The sequence below is a fragment of the Mizuhopecten yessoensis genome, unplaced genomic scaffold, assembly GCF_002113885.1.
Source record: "Mizuhopecten yessoensis strain PY_sf001 unplaced genomic scaffold, ASM211388v2 scaffold10891, whole genome shotgun sequence".
NCBI classification, from domain to species: Eukaryota; Metazoa; Mollusca; class Bivalvia; order Pectinida; family Pectinidae; genus Mizuhopecten; species Mizuhopecten yessoensis.
Genome location: NW_018408773.1, coordinates 186,030 through 203,758, shown reverse-complemented (window position 1 = coordinate 203,758; position 17,729 = coordinate 186,030). Strand labels below are relative to the sequence as shown.

Genomic DNA, 17,729 nt, shown 5'->3' with positions numbered 1-17,729 from the left:
AATTCCTGTTTGTGTTGAAAACAAATTTAGCCTTTATTATTCATACCAACTCAAACTGATGAATCCTATTCCAAATATTCATTGAATGTTTTCATACATAAAAATGCTGCCTCCTTTTATATTTCTAAAACTACTTTTTTACCAAAATTTAACACCAAAATAACATTTTCAGGGAGGTATAAACCTTTAACAAGTCCTTACAAGAGGTGGAAAAGGCCTGTTTCGCTCACCCATATTCACCTTGTTCTTTGGTAGAATATTAGATAACTCTACATTCTATTAATCTTCGTTTGAAGACCTTCAAAGTTGATCTAGGTCCTTCATTTAGCTCCCACACTTAATAGTTCTTCAGGCTATGCAGCTACAGGTTAAATTGAAGTATCATTCAATTCTAGGTTATTCATATGAAGATGTTCAAAGGACTTAGACACACTTTTATCTATTTGGCCTTGAAAGCAGGCAAAAATCACTCATTTGAACAAGTTTGATAGCCCTTTACGCCAGCATACCATAGCCCTAATCTCTTTATTGCTGGCCACTAGGTCAAAGTTGTTTGGAGATTTTGAACATTTCTGACACCTTGTGACCTTGAAAGTGGGTCAAGGTCATACCTTTGTGCAAACTTTATAGTCCTTTGTCTTGGCATGTTACCTACTAAATATCGTGGCACCCTTTACCAGGGACAGTATATATACTATACGTCCCTGACTTAACACAATAATCTTTAATAAAAAATTCAACGTTAACAACAAAAGCTGGCAAACATTCAACAAAGCATCACTTGTTTTAAAAACTACCTAAAATACTAATTAAAAAAATAAAACATGTATTTAAAAATATATGGCACATGAAAAAATCCAAAATAATTGTATTAATTAAAGTGAGTTTTTTCTAATAAAAATATATATCTATAATGTGTGACAGCACGGAATTAGATTATATCCAAGTCTGTGGTGACAGTAAAAATCCTATGTTGTTTTCAAAACTATTAAAACCAAACTTTTAGTGTCAGTTTATAAGTATGTAATGAGACAATTTCCCAACAACTTGTACAGTAGAGTTTTTACAAAAACGAGAATCTACTCTTTATACATATGTATAATCACGTCACACATGATGTATACAAAGCTCTACGGCGAGTCTCCGCCATATCATACACAAAATTACAACCATAAAGTCCATAATAATGACACGTTTTTATGATAAAATATCCGCACTATACCAGTGTTCTCACAAAGTTTTGAAATAGGTTGTTGACATGGAAAGAATAACCAGTTAAACGTTCAACATGCTATAATGTTGACCGATACATGTTCTTAAAAATATAGCCGATTCAAAGTCAAAAATAGCAGACCACTTTTGCCGGGAACTGGCTATTAATGAAAACATTGTAAACACTCTTTACTTCCTTTTCACTTATTTTACTCTGGGTTACTCGGAAGAAGCTGTTTAAATGTTTACACTAGGACTCTGGGTTACTCGGAAGAAGCTGTTTAAATGTTTACCCTAGGACTCTGGGTTACTCAGAAGAAGCTGTTTAAATGTTTACCCTAGGACTCTGGGTTACTCGGAAGAAGCTGTTTAATGTTTACCCTAGGACTCTGGGTTACTCAGAAGAAGCTGTTTAATGTTTACCCTAGGACTCAGGGTTACTCGGAGGAAGCTGTTTAAATGTTTACCCTAAGACTCTGGGTTACTCGGAAGAAGCTGTTTAAATGTTTACCCTAGGACCTTGGGTTACTCAGAAGAAGCTGTTTTAAATGTTTACCCTAGGACTCTGGGTTACTCGGAAGAAGTTGTTGAAATGTTTTAACATGGATGACCATTGTGACCTCTAAAGCAGATTGAACAGGATTATAGCCAGCCCTTCATTCCAGCATGCTACTGACCAAATATCATGACCTTGATAAAATGTTTTAAGGTTTCAACTCATTTCACAACCCCCTTGACCCTGTGACCTTGAATATGTGTGATGGTCATTTGTTTGATTATACTTCATAGCCCTTTATTGCCAGAATGCTTCTGGTGAAATATTAACACTGGGTAAATGTGTATATACTGGGGAACGGTGAAAAAATAACACTGGGTAAATGTGTATATACTGGGGAAGGGTGAAAAAATAACGCTGGGTCAATGTATATTTTACTAAGGAAGGGTGAAAAAATAACACTTGGTAAATGTGTGTTTTACTAGGGCAGGGTGAAAAAATAACACTTGGTAAATGTGTGTTTTACTAGGGAAGGGTGAAAAAATAACACTTGGTAAATGTGTGTTTTACTAGGGAAGGGTGAAAAAATAACACTGGGTAAATGTGTATTTACTGGGGAAGGGTGAAAAATTAACACTTGATAAATGTGTATTTTACTAGGGAAGGGTGAAAAAATAACACTTGGTAAATGTGTGTATTACTAGGGAAGGGTGGAAAAATAACACTTGGTAAATGTGTGTATTACTAGGGAAGGGTGAAAAAATAACACTTGGTAATGTGTATTTCCTGGGGAAGGGTGAAAAATTAACACTGGGTCAATGTGTATTTTACTAAGGGAAGGGTGAAAAAATAACACTGGGTCAATGTGTATTTTACTAAGGAAGGATGAAAAAATAACACTGGGTCAATGTGTATTTTACTAAGGAAGGGTGAAAAATTAACACTTGGTAATGTGTATTTCCTGGGGAAGGGTGAAAAATTAACACTGGGTCAATGTGTATTTATATGGGAAGGTAGAAAAATTCTGAAAGAATGGTAAAAGATTTCTTGCATGAACAATAAATGTATGATATTATTAGATTGTATGACATTTGTTGAAATTAGCTGCCTAGTGAACTGAACTTTCTAAACCTTTATTGCCATTAATTCAAATTCTATACTGGGTGAGGTATAACATTTTAGTCAAAGTTGTCCATGAACAGGGCATCTGTACATTGGCTACCCACTTGCCTTCCTCGTTTTCTGCTTGTCCCTCCCGTCGATACTTATCTGTGCGTGCGAAAGTGTGTCTGACCTTCATCAGCATGGTTTCTACGTGGTCCGTGCCATAATTCTGCTTGAATTGATCCACCACTTCTTGTAAAAAGTGTGAACCAGAAAACACGTCTCTGAAAGCCTTAAAACCTGTAAAGGGAGTAACACAAATTGTTCTTGTTGAGGACACTTTAAACTTTACAAGATACAGTATTTATTCATCTGTAAGATTTCTTACGAAGTTGGAGAATCAATTATGATTTTAGATAAAATAACAAATTTGCTCCCATGGGTGAAGTACAGCTGTGTGATGGTGATTCACACCTGCTTGATGAAATCTTTATAGATTTGAACTATTTGTGATATACGTTATGCTTGTTGTCAGCGTAATATTTTTCCACTAATTAATTAATTATGCCGATAAAGTAAATGGGCATGCACACGTAATGACTAATAATATTTGTACTGTTTTTACACTTACGATTATATACTTATATATGCCAAGGTGGTACATATGTGCACATACATGGATGATGAATGATTATATTTTTGAAGTAATTTTTCAATAATTGTTATGTCAATTGGTATGTATACATGCACTGGTATTAAATAAGATAATTTATTACATTTTTGCCAGTGAAATATATAGGATTATATCAGCTTGACAAATACCAAAAGTAAATATCAATTTTTAATATTGATCAATCATAACAGTATCTTCTATTCGCTGTATTCATAGGTAACGATTTTTTTCTCAGATTCTAATGAAGTGACGGTAGAATAAGTGGTTGTTATGTTAAATGTTTGGTACACACACTTAAGTATTTACAGAAATATACAGTTAATAACATTTTTATAAGTAATCATACCAGAAAAAGCAGAAAACGTCGGAATTGCGTTGAGTATCCCATTCAAAATGGCATGTAGCCTTGTTGTCAAGCCTGACATCATTAGAAAATGACGCTAATTATTACGCTTCTGATTCCAGCCCTTTTTTTAATTCATTCCATTTTTCATATGTTATGCTATAAAAATGTGATAGATAGATAATTTAATGGTGTCTTCAGTTATAACAAATATATTTCACAGGTGTGGCTAATATTTTGATGGACTAAATATCAAAATATTAGCCACACTCGTGAAATATATTTGTTATTCCTGAAGACAACATTAAATTTCCTCTTTATTTACTGTGGCATTGTACATTTTGATGACTTGTGAGAAGTATAGTCAATTGATATACATATAAAATCTCATTTCCTTTATATTGTTTGGATTTCATCTTTTGAAAACTTTGAAGAAATAACACTGAATTTTTCACATTTTCGGCTGTGAGCTATGTGTGCAATCAATTCCTGAGTGGAAGACTATAGGGTGAAGGACCCATGGACTTTACAGTCAGAAACTCGGGGGTTGATTCGGCACTTATCACTCAGCTGCATTTGTATATAGCAGCATGTATTACATTTTTATACCATTGTAGAATTTACAATCAAATAACAGAGAAGTATTTTAAGTAAAATGTTTAAATATATGATAAACTTTATCTTTCTCTGTATGTTACATAATTTCCAATTCTATCAATTACCGTATTTTATTTGAATAAAATGTATTGTAATATGGGGAGAACCTAATATGGGCTTTAAGCCTGATGTTCAATCCAACTGGTTATGCTTATCAATAAAGTTTGTTGAAATTGAACCTGAGATTTATTAAGATTTTTTCCCCATGTTTCATCCCAAGGGATCGAGTCTATACCTCTTTGCCATTTGCTTATTGAATTTTTTGCCTACTTTTGCAATAAAATAATGTTCCCTGAAATCTTAATAATGAAAACAGTGCCAGTTGGAGCCATTTTGCTCTAGCCTACTCGGACATAGGAATAGTTTCTTTATTGATTTTTTTTTATAAAATGAAAACTGTGAGGCAAACTTGAGAAACCATTTTTGACAATTAAAAAAATGTTTTATTTGTTAATTCAGTACAGACCCCTCTGGGAAATCCATATTTTAGATAAATAACACATTGATGTCAGTGGTGGGATCAGCCTCATCCATCATCAGGAACTAACCTGGTGTAGTTGCCCACATGATGAGCATGTCGGCATCAACAGGGATAGCGATACGAACAGCAGCTGGGACCCTTGGCAGTTCTGTTGTCTCATCTTCCATAGGTTCGTGATCATCCTGAGTTACCTCCCTCTGGGTCTGGCTCCCTCTACAGGCCTGTACTAGAAACACCTTTGGTTTCCCTGACAACAGACAGTACAGGGGTGTCTTTACACAAATATTTGATGTCAATTCCAGAACTAACAACTTGCTCCTATTACAAACTCTTGTAAAGCTGACATACCACCATTGATACCTGGTACCCGTATGTAAATTGTCTTTTTATAAGAAAAAATAATATTCTTGTTATGACAAAATACATACAATGCACATCGTTTTCTTCATTGTGTGAGTAGAATGTGACTCAAATATTTTAGATTTAATTTCCCAGCATGGAAAGGAAATTTAAATATGACATCAAAGTCTCCCCCTGAAGTTTTCATTAGCTTGCCCAAAAGTTGAGATAGTGCTTTTCTGTTAGTATGCAGAGAACAACTAATTAATGATGCCAAAACAGCAATAATACATAATGTAGTATCTAGTTCACCAGCATACCTTTTTCAGTTAAATATCAATTTAAGGTTAAAACCCCAGAAAACAAACTAGATACTAAAATTTGAAATTTCACATTTTCACAAATACCAATACTTGCATGGGTCTTTTTCACAATGATGGTTCTCATTGCTTTCACTGTATGTTTATAAATATCTTACTTACAACCACCAACTAGCTGGTAAACTTCTTATAAATATCTTACTTACAACCACCAACCAGCTGCTAAACTTCTTATAAATATCTTACTTACAACCACCAACTAGCTGGTAAACTTCTTATAAATATCTTACTTACAACCACCAACCAGCTGGTAAACTTCTTATAAATATCTTACTTACAACCACCAACTAGCTGCTAAACTTCTTAATCTAAACTCACAAGTAAAATTCACTCTTAAATTAATCTTAAAATTGCCTACTATTAAAACTCACCAATTTAAACTTAAACTTACCTCCCTAAAGGTAAACTCACTTTCTATTCAATTTCTTCTTACAAATGTACTCTTATATTCACCTGCAAATGCCTTTATCTCATCATTTTTGAAAGCGTTGAAAATTCTGTCATATTCATAAACCTGCCTTTCCTTCACTTCTTTTTTGCTATCATGTGGATAGATTCCATCCTACAACACACAAGACAGATCTGCTGGTTAGGAAGGTTATTTTTGTAGTCTTGGTTTCTATGACAATGGAGTTCCAGTTTTTATGACATTGTATTCTTGTTTTCTATGACAATGTATTCTTGGTTTCTACGACATTGAAGTATTGGTTTCTACGACAATGAAGTCTTGGTTTCTATGACAAATTTGACAATGTAGTCTTGGTTTCTATGACAATAGAGTTCCAGTTTTTATGACAATGAAGTCTTAGTTTCTATGACAATGGAGTTCCAGTTTTTATGACAACGTATTCTTGGTTTCTATGACAATGTATTCTTGGTTTCTACAACATTGAAGTATTGGTTTCTACGACAATGAAGTCTTGGTTTCTACGACAATGAAGTCTTTGTTTCTACGACAATGAAGTCTTGGTTTCTACGACGATGAAGTCTTGGTTTCTACGACAATGAAGTCTTGGTTTCTATGACAATGCAGTCTTGGTTCCTACAACAATGTAGTCTTGGTTTCTATGACAATGAAGTCTTGGTTTCTACAACAATGAAGTCTTGGTTTCTATGACAATGAAGTCTTGGTTTCTACGACAATGAAGTCTTGGTTTCTATGACAATGCAGTCTTGGTTCCTACAACAATGTAGTCTTGGTTTCTATGACAATGAAGTCTTGGTTTCTACGACAATGAAATCTTGGTTCCTACGACAATGAAGTCTTGGTTTCTATGACAATGTAGTCTTAGTTCCTATGACAATGTAGTTTTGATTTATATTATTACAATGTAGTTTGGGAAGGCATCTGGATACATCAGAGCAGGCGAGGCCAACTTTGAATTGAGGAGATGGGGCTCATAGACTTTCACATGTCTATGACCAGGTATTAAACCGTATCCAAATTAATTTGTCAATTTGGTCATCAGAATTCCAAGGCCAAGTATAAGAATGAGAATTCTTGGAGGGGGAAAAAGTGTAACAGCCAAGCAATTTGAGGTCAAAATACTGGAAAGTTAGCTTTTCCAGTGTAAGGCGTATCACTGGGATGATCTCACACATTGAGTGTGATTGATGGCTGGATGGGTGACTGCCCTCGCATGACATTATCACTTTTCAAAGTTAATATTGAAGTTTGTTTTCAGAGGGCATTAATGGATAATTTTCATGACAGTTATGTCATTTCATTTAAATTAAATTATGCAAAATGATGCACATTTATGTGACAGTATTTTCCATCAAGGGCCATAACTCTTTAAATGATGCCAAGACAACATGGCAGTTACACATGAAGTAAATAAAATACACAACAGAAGTGTCATGTTATAGAGTAAGTAAGTAACGTAGAAGTCCAACCTCTGTTCCATGACTCATGATGGCCACCATGAGGCAGTAAAACTTGCTAGCGTAGGAACGGTCACCAAGACGCTCCTGTAAGCCATTCAAGTACCGATCCAGTTTGGTGTAGGTTAGGTCTTGTCGTATATCCACCTCCCAATGCAAAGAGCCTTCAAAAAACTTCTTTAATTCGTCCTCATCTGACTGCGTACCTGTAAAGCATTGCTATTCATGTTACCTGTGCTTATATTATCTTAACAAACACAAAAACATCTAAAATCACTTTTTTCTTAAAGTGATACTTTTCATATTGAGTTCATTTGAAATAAAAGTGGAACTCTACACATCCATTTCACTTGAAATAAAATATACACCAAAGTTTCTATGATGTACAAAAATTATGTATATTTCATAACAGTTCTATATTTATAATGGTATGTGGCCTCAGGTACTCCTGAAATATTCTCCAATGGCCTCTGTAAGGTTCTCTATTATAGCGTCAGTTATTCTTCCTCAAGGAATTGTCTTATATACTGTGTTTAGGTCATTTAGTTCCTTCTTGATAAATGTCTTAAACATCCTTATACTGTTATTAAGGTAAAAAGTACCACTGCATTAATTATAACTGTAAAGAAGAGTTACACTCAAGAGTTATTCCCCCTTCTATATAGAAGATAAAGCAACCAAAAGGAGTTTTTCTGGCCTAGAGTAACTTCCCCTGTCAAGTTTTTGTGTCCCATAAATTGGACACTCATTTTGATGCTATGCTAGCATAATCCTGCATGGCAACATCTACCTGTGGGCTTTGCATTACAGATAGGAACAAAATTCAACCCCTGCATTTTTGTTTGCTTTTTAATTTCTTTTTTCAAACATTTAAATTTCGCATAACTACAATTTTGTAAAATGCTTGGCGACGTGATTTTTATAGAATTCTTGTTTTGAAAGGGATTTAAACAAATACTTCAGAATAGTTACCATGGTAATATCATAGTTAAACTTGTTGGCACCCTTTACCTTAGGGAGAGGTTAACGAAATCACTCTATATATATACGGTATATATTAGTAGTACATACAAAATTATTTTGAACATAGATGCACCCTAAATTCAACTTTCTAAGATATATTACAACCATATTACAAACAAAGTGGACCCCAACTCACCTGCTCTTTTTTGTGTGAAGTTGAGGATCACCAGGAGTCCTCTTTTATTGTCATCCTTGTAAGTGTAATCATCCTTTGTGTCATCTACAATAGAGGTCAAAGTGTATAATGTTATTCCTCATACATATAAAACAGAGGTCAAAGTGTATAATGTTATTCCTCATACATATAAAACAGAGGTCAAAGTGTATAATGTTATTCCTCATACATATAAAACAGAGGTCAAAGTGTATAATGTTATTCCTCTGACATATAAAACAGAGGTCAAAGGATATTATGTTATTTCTCTGTCACATAAAACAGAGGTCAAAATGTATAATGTTATTCCTCATACATATAAAACAGAGGTCAAAGGATATTATGTTATTCCTCTGTCACATAAAACAGAGGTCAAAGTGTATAATGTTATTCCTCTGTCACATAAAACAGTGGTCAAAGTATATAATGTTATTCCTTTGTCACATAAAACAGAGGTCAAAGTGTATAATGTTATTCCTCTGTCACATAAAACAGTGGTCAAAGTGTATAATAATATTCCTCTGTCACATAAAACAGTGGTCAAAGTGTATAACGTTATTCCTTCTTCATTTCAGCATTGTGATGATTTCCAGTTTATAACATATACAGCATGAGGAAGATATGAGACACTAGGAGATCCATTTATGTAAAATTAGTCAGGCCCATCATGTCATGTCTTACTGCCCCCATATATTCCAGGTTAAGGGTCATTGCATCATACTGAACAACAAAACTGTCACATAGACCACCCTTATACCTAACTAACTTAATGGAAGAGCATATCTTAACATTAATTATGTACTTGACCTCTGAAGAATACTGACCCCTAATTGGTTTTAAGGGTCAATACATGACTTAATTGTATCAATGAACTGAAGCAGTAGAGCAAACATACAAAGCTAGCTAGGATTGAATCTAGTTCCACTGTAATTCTCCCAGCTATTTCTTGTTCTTTGTCCCTGAAAACTATTTACACCTACTCATGTTCAGATATCCCATTGCTATAATCTAGCTACACACAGCACTTGAAACACAGGTACTAGCCTCATCTGTCAATACACCCATAATATAAGGGTTTATACTATGAGTGTATTGACAGACGAGGCTAGTACCTGCATGTTCTTAAAACATGGATTTGACACAGGCATCACTATATCAAGAGAGGAAAAATACACAGCCAGGCCTGGATTTGAACCAGAAACCTCCAAAATCCAAATGCTGGACACTCTATAAAACAGCACTACTTGGTTGCCAGTGGCCCAAAAGTATCGTTACAGAATTAACCAAATTTTACAAAATGGTGTGATATGATGCAATATTAAGTCAAAGGTAAGACGATCCTATTTACTACTCCATGGTTTTAGTAATACTTACCTCGTCTGCGTTTAGGAGAACTTGGCATGTCTGTACTTCCTACCGATTGATGTTGTAAACCTGACTGAGCTGCAAAATATTTAAGCAATTAAAGCAAGTGATACTGACCTACATACAGGTAAATATTATACAATTATAGCATGGTGATGAGGTCGATACATGGTTTTATCGACCTAGGTCAGCAATATTGACCGAGGACGCGACCTAGGTTAGGAATATTGACCGAGGACGCGACCTAGGTTAGCAATATTGACCGAGGCCGCAGTCCGAGGTCAATATTGCTAACCTAGGTCGATAAAACCATGTATCGACCGAAATCACCATGCTACAATAGTTTTATTATTTTAATTGATTTTTTCAAAATTGAAGAAAAAAATGTAAAAAAATATAGTTTTCCATTTTTTTTCTCCATTTTTTATCCAGCTAAAAATCAATAAAAATAATAATACACATTATTATTTTAATTGATTTTGAGCTGACTCTGATTGGCTGAAACAACATCCTGTGACCACCTGTAAAAGTAGTTATAAACCCGAGTGGTTTGCAGGTGTTCAAAAAAGTTGGTAGAACAAGTGTTATTAACCTGCTATAAATAGATTCTGGAACAGGTGTTCAAAAAAGTTGGTAGAAAAAGTGTTATTGACCTGCTATAAACAGATTCTGGAATTTTTGTAAAAAAGTTGGTAGAAAAAGTGTTATTAACCAGCTATAAATAGATTTTGGAAATAAAATGGAAAAAAAAATGGAAAACTATATTTTTTTACATTTTTTTCTTCAATTTTGAAAAAATCTATTGAAATAATAAAACTATTGTAGCATGGTGATTTCGGTCGATACATGGTTTTATCGACCTGATCACCATGCTATAATTGTATATTATAGTTTGGTACACAGATTGATATACAAACATATGATTACAGCTGCTGGTCTAAATAGTCTTTTTTTGGTATGATCGGTTAAAGTCACCATTTGTAAAGAAAGAAATGCTCACTCTCCATTCCAACTTGAACTTGTTGACATATTAAAACTTGATCTTTTACAAAATTGAAAGGTTATTTTGTTACAAAGCGTGCAATATCATTGATCAGCAGTAATACTTAACCATAATGACCTGACCCTCAATTCTCAACAAAAAACAAATAAATAAAAGTAGATATAAGGGCTGTATCTCCTCAAATGTTTATATCAATTCAAATAGTAAAATAGCAATGAAAATATGTTTAGAAATCATTTCTGGAATTGAAACATTGAGTGAAATGCAGGAATGCTAACCCTGAAATATATAATTCAGCTTGGTTGATGGTCAATATGAAACTAGAGTTAAATTAACCAGTATAAGAAAAATGTCACTTTTAACAAATCAAAGCGATTTTTTTCATACCTGACATGCTAGGTACGTTAAGGTTGGTGACATGGCTGCTAGGTGGTCCAGCATCATCCTTTAGCTGCGGAACAGATACAGAGGCTGCAGCTTGTTGTTTTAAGCTGGTAATGTCTTCCTCTGCCTCATTTATTATGTCTACAAGAGTGACATCAAGTTCTTTTACAATTTTCTTCAGTTCCTCATATTTTCCTACTGCTATTGTGCCCTTTTTTTCTAAATTCTGTAATGCGTCTAGTAGTTTAGGGGAATTTTTCACAGCCATAGGTGAGAGGAAGGCACGGCAAGAGTTCATTAGCTTGTCATAATCTTGCTGGTTCAACTTTGGATCAAAATAGTCTGCTAGGGCATTCAGAAGCTTCAAATGGCGTTGTCTCATTTCACTACTGGGTCTAGTTGCCATGGTGTTCCGATTGTCAGCGACCAGGTAACTCAATCAATGGTTAGAGCCGAGTTTGGAGGGTCCTGAGATTTAACAGCAGATTTACCAAGCAAATTGGTTGAGAATCTTACCAAATTGTATCATATACGTAATAGCTGGTAGCTGAAAGAAAATACAAAGAAAGCCTATGTATTTAACAATCTCCTATATACCAATCATAGAATGTTCCTATAAATAGAAACGCAACATGCACTAAATCTTTATGATCATTGTGATAAAAGTTATTTTTGATCAACTTCTTGTTGTTAGGGTCTTATGTTTTGTACCATATTGCACTGCCATCACATAATCATAATTCCAATCAAGTTTGAATTACTTAAACCAACTTAGGTTTGGGGGGGTGGGATGGGGAGGGAGGTAGAGAATAAAGAATGACCCCAGGATTAATGTGAAATTTACAATGGTTGAATCCAAATCAGCTGTTGTAGCAGTGTATGTTTTCAAAAGAAATTATTGATGGACGGACGACTGATAATAGACAAGGTGCCACGACATACACTATAATCTCACATGGCCCTTCCTGCGAGGTGGGATAAAAACAAAGTTAGCTAACTCAGTTTAGTACTTTTCTTCAAATAACCAACATGTCCATATTTTGAAATAGTCCCTTTACACTCAGAAATGTGTAAAGTGTGTCTTCCCTTATTACCAGACATAGGAACAGTCGTCTATTGAAAGGGATTTTTATTATTTTATTTATGATTTAATTTTTAACCAGTCTCTAATGTATAGTGCCATAATGGTTAAAGCCTGTTCAAATTTTGTCCATTACTGTGATATCCAATCTAATGGAAATATAATCTTCATTTTCTCTCTGTACGTATCACAGTAAGGGAGCAGAGTCTAATTTTAACGGGACTGTCTGATATTCGTTTTATGATCAGGTAGTTTCACGGAATTAGATTAATTGTTATCTAAGTGTGTGGTAGTTTGTACTCCTTTAGTTTCAATATCAAAAACTTGATACTGGTCTACTCGGTAACTTTCAAATACTGGAAATATGATTGTAATATATATTAACAATACATTTTACATTGTGTATTATATGTAAGGAACATTGTATTACCTGAAGTAATACAGCATTGTATTACTTCACCATTGTATTACCTGAAGTAACACATTGTATATGGTAAATGTATTGATTGGTATGAATACAGAGGCTAAAAGCATGTGGCCTTCATAATTTTTAATAGGCCAAATACATAAATTCATAATCATTTATCAAGATGGGTACTAATTTCCAACTTTGTATTCTAATATTGAAATCAACTGTTTTGTTTGTGAGTTTCAACCTAAATAAATGTCATTACCGTTGAGCTGTTTCTAATACGCCGCGGACCAGGAAGCATTATCTGTGTCTCAGTTTAAGGCTGATATAGATAACGGTACATGCGTCCCGTTAAGGCTGTTTATAATCTATAAAATCTCACAAAACGCGAACTTATAAACATGTTCACTCACCTGTTACAGCTGTCTTGCTTCCTTATATGTCTAACTTTCTGTTTGAATCTTTAGCCGCTATGACAAGAAGTGTTTTAATAGGACAATAGACCCTATACGTAATACACCAGCACAGATTACTTCCGAAACTGTGTATCGGGCAATTGAAGAAGGGCTGTAAATTGGGTCGACACCGATGAAAACACAAATTTCATATTTTACGTCGAGTCTAGTCGTCAATGTCTGGTCAACTTGATTGTTCATGCCTCAGTGTTACTTCATCTTCAATAGACTTACAATTACTGTAATTTTACTGAACCTTCGTCATCACCAGATAGGTAGATATTACTGATTATACAGGCACGCACTGTAAAAGTTAACGCCACATTTTAACTCATCTTTAGCTGGGTACACATGCACAATACTTTGATAGTTCATGCGTCGTTAAATGAGTACCATACGTGTACGTAGTACACACAATACTTTGAAAGCTTATGTCCCGCTGTTTCTCGTCTTATCACGGAATTAGATCAGACCCTGCTATCCAAGTCCGTGATCTTATACACTATACTCGGTATACAGGGACAATACTTTGAAAAATAAAACAGATATCAAGTGTTTCGAATTATCTGGTAACCGGTAATTCCACAGCTAGACGCACCCAGTATATAGATCTATATAGCGAACCCCTAGATCGATCGAGTATGTGAAACGATATTTCTTCTTCAGGTGTGGTTATAATGCACAACTGAGAAATTACTACCTAAACAAATGTATTCAAAATGATTCGATGCTTAACACAAATACTTTAATACAAATTTTATCTGCTGGCAATATTCATAAAATAGTCACTTGAACCACAGGGGTTCGTTACAAATGTCTGAAATACACATATGCTATACTAATATTGGTCACAGCACACATAAACAGTGTATTTCAGACATTTGTAACGAACTCTGTGCTTGAAAAATATAAACTTGATTTATTTTACAACATCAATTATGAAACAAGTTATGTCAACTTATATTAATCACTCTGGCTTGCCCGGATGTTAGCGCGCAGGGGGTCTTAGTGTGGTAGGAAACCGGAGAACCCGGAGAAAACCAATGTGGTCGGGCAGGTGACCCCATACCTTTTCACGTCCGATTGGGGAAATCGGTTCTGTGCTTGAACTGAGGAGAGTGGGCCTGACTTCTGTGAATATTTGCCTTCAAGTTACTAGTTAACTAAAGATGAACATATAACCGCGCTTGCGATTTCTCCTTGGGATCGAGGATGGCCGCATTTATGCCTGGTCTTAGGTGGACTTTTTATCTTGTAAAAGATATTTCATCTATAAAATATAGTTGATATCTCATATAAAATTCATTATAAGCTAGTCTATATATTTTCTTATTCAAGGAGATACAGGAATTTATCACTGTGTTGCCTCAAAAAGTCACTATTTACAATTTAATTAATACACAGGTCTTGATCTATTTTCTGCCACCACATTATCATCGACCAGAACATACTTTACGAAAGTCTGGAGTACTCTTATGGAGGGACTGATACCACACTATGCTGGACCCAGTCTTTTTTTGTAATGGTTTTATTTTTCTAAGTTTTTCATTACATATACATAAACAGGACATTCACGTATTCTCACATATATCACATATACACACACGGACATGGATTAAGCATTATCACAATCAATTTCATTGTCATCATTCTATCATCATCAACATATCATCATCATCATTATCTTTATCATCTTCTTCATCCTCTTTCATATATACTTATTCAATCATCAACATTGCCATAATCCATCATCATCCAAAATCTTCAATCATCATTTCATATATATCATCATCAACATATAATTATTATCATTATCATATCATCATCATCATACAATCATCACCATCATCATACAATCATCACCATCATCATACAATCATCACCATCATCATACAATCATCACTATCATTATACAATCATCATCTTCAATTATAATCTTCACCCATCATTCTATATGTATCTTCATCAAAATATTATTATCATCATCATCATTAATTCATAATATCATCATCATCATTCCTGATTTACAAACATTTTTCAAATTTAAAATCACTCACTTAGTTGTTGTATACATCAATTCACATGTACATACACAGCTTCAAAGTGAGTTATTCCATGTCCTTAATCAAATTACCAATAAAAAATATACTCAGGCATTCGCTCAAACTTACACTCCCCCATACACACACACACACAGTACATAAATGATAGTCATTTGAATTAAGAAATATGAAAAGAAAAAAGAAAAGAGAGAGAGAGAGAGAGAGAGAGAGGGGGGGAAGGTTGAGAGGAACAAGATTGGTAACAGAAGAACAATTTGTCACATTAACCTGTCTATCATACAGTAGCAGTTGTATTATATCAGCTCAATATACTTAGAATATTCCTATCTATTACTGTTACCACTTAATTGGTTTTCTATATATAAATCATGAAATTGAGGGGTTTATGGAATATCAAGAAGGTTTTGCCACTTTTCCCAGTCTTTTTGGAAGGTATGTCTATGTTTTTCATCTTTCCCATTCACAATATATTTCTGTATCTCATAAGTCTCTTTTATACAGTTTATAAGGCCATTTACTGATAGAGCTTTTTCTAGGCATCTTGCTTTATAAACATAATATTTTATAATAAGAATAATTTGGTTATCTACCATGTATCGAATTCTGGTTTGATCACATATACCGAAGATAAATGTTTCCTTATTAAAAGCAAAAGGAATAAACAGAACATCTAATAAAAACTCAAAATTTGTTAATAAATTCTGAACTTGATTGCACTCCCATAGTGCATGCTCTATTGTTTCAATGTCTGATTTACAAAAATAACAATGAGGATTATCTACTATTCCAGCCCTGTACAGATATAAGTTTGTGGTTAAGATGTGTTGATTAACTCTATACTGAAACCATTGCAGTTTTGTATTTTTGGTTACTTGAAATGGTGTTTTGTAGATATTTCTCCATGTATTATCATTATAATCAAAATGATTACTCCATTTCTTTCTACCAGTTGACAGTGTATCATTTTTACAAAGCAAACTATAAAAGTCTTTTGTACCTTTCCTATTTCTTAGAAATATTTGTATATTACTAGGTATATAAGGATAGCTTATACATTTTATTTCATGTTGTTGAGAGAGATGTCTTTTAATTGTAGATAGCAGACCTTGGTACTGAAGAAAATTTGTTTCAATTTTAAAAATTTGTCGAACTTCTTGTAGAGTATAAAACAATTTTGAATTATTATCCTTAAGTAGGTCATTAACTATAACTACACCTTTACTGAACCACTTCCTATAAAAAATACTCTCATTATTTATTTTAAACAATTTATTATACCAGATAGGCATTTTGGAAAAGGAGTTATCTCCCTTGCATTGATTATCTCGTACTATTACTAACTTTTTCCATGCGTTAAACACGTCTTTCCAAAAAAGATTTTTACTCGTCATTTCACATTTAACAATGTATTCCGTCCCACAGTTTGCTAAAATATTTAAATCAATATAAGTTTTTAAAATCTCCTGCCATTTACTTGATGTTGTAAATAGTCTCCTTATCCATGTTAATTTTAAGGATTCTATAAAAGACATCACATGCATCATTTTCAATCCACCATCAATATAGTCTCTTATAACAATGTCTCTTTTGGTTTTGTCAACTTTGCTTTTCCATAAGAAGTTAAATAGTTCGGTGTTTAATTTTTTAATAAAACATTCATTTGGGTTTGGTAATGCAATAAATAAGTGATTGAGTTGTGAGATGAGTATTGATTTGATGATAAAAATTCTACCAATTGGTGTAATTATTCTCCTATTCCATGTATTTATAAGTGCCTTTATTTTTACTAACTTTTTATCATAATTCAGCCTAGTAATTTTATGCAAGTCTACATGAAATTCTATCCCCAAAAGATTAAAAGTTTTATTTCCCCACTGTAATTTCCATTCTGGATAAAGAACTTCCTCACTATGCTTTTTACTTCCTATCCATATTACCTGAGATTTTGATTTATTTATTTTCAACCCAGAAATTTTTGCAAAATTATTTAATTCACCAACTGCTTCTTTTAGGGAAATGTTTGTACCATCTAAAATCAACGAGGTATCATCAGCATACTGTGATACTAAAATAGGACAGTCATTTATATTGATACCCCTTACTTTTTTATTGTTTCTAATTCTTATCGCTAAAATCTCTGCACACATTATAAATATATATGGTGCAATAGGGTCTCCTTGACGACAGCCTTTTCTTATTTCAAAAAATTCTGATAAATTC

General features: G+C 33.8%; 1 protein-coding gene across 2 annotated transcripts; it reads right to left on the bottom strand.

Moving 5' to 3' along the window:
• Positions 1-864: 864 nt before the first annotated feature.
• On the bottom strand, positions 865-13,568 carry LOC110463353 (caspase-7-like). Of its 2 annotated transcripts, none has more exons than XM_021517872.1 (8): positions 13,405-13,568; positions 11,502-12,045; positions 10,121-10,189; positions 8,729-8,812; positions 7,582-7,775; positions 6,139-6,247; positions 5,034-5,213; positions 865-3,112 (listed from the first exon to the last, which is right to left on the bottom strand). In XM_021517872.1, exons 2-8 carry the CDS (start codon positions 11,902-11,904, stop codon positions 2,856-2,858), a joined length of 1,296 nt encoding a protein of 431 aa, XP_021373547.1. In that variant the 5' UTR covers positions 11,905-12,045; positions 13,405-13,568; the 3' UTR covers positions 865-2,855. The 2 variants fall into 2 exon arrangements, with proteins under 2 accessions (XP_021373547.1, XP_021373548.1); XM_021517873.1 differs by having other exon boundaries at positions 11,502-11,966.
• Between the last annotated feature and the right edge of the window lie 4,161 nt (positions 13,569-17,729).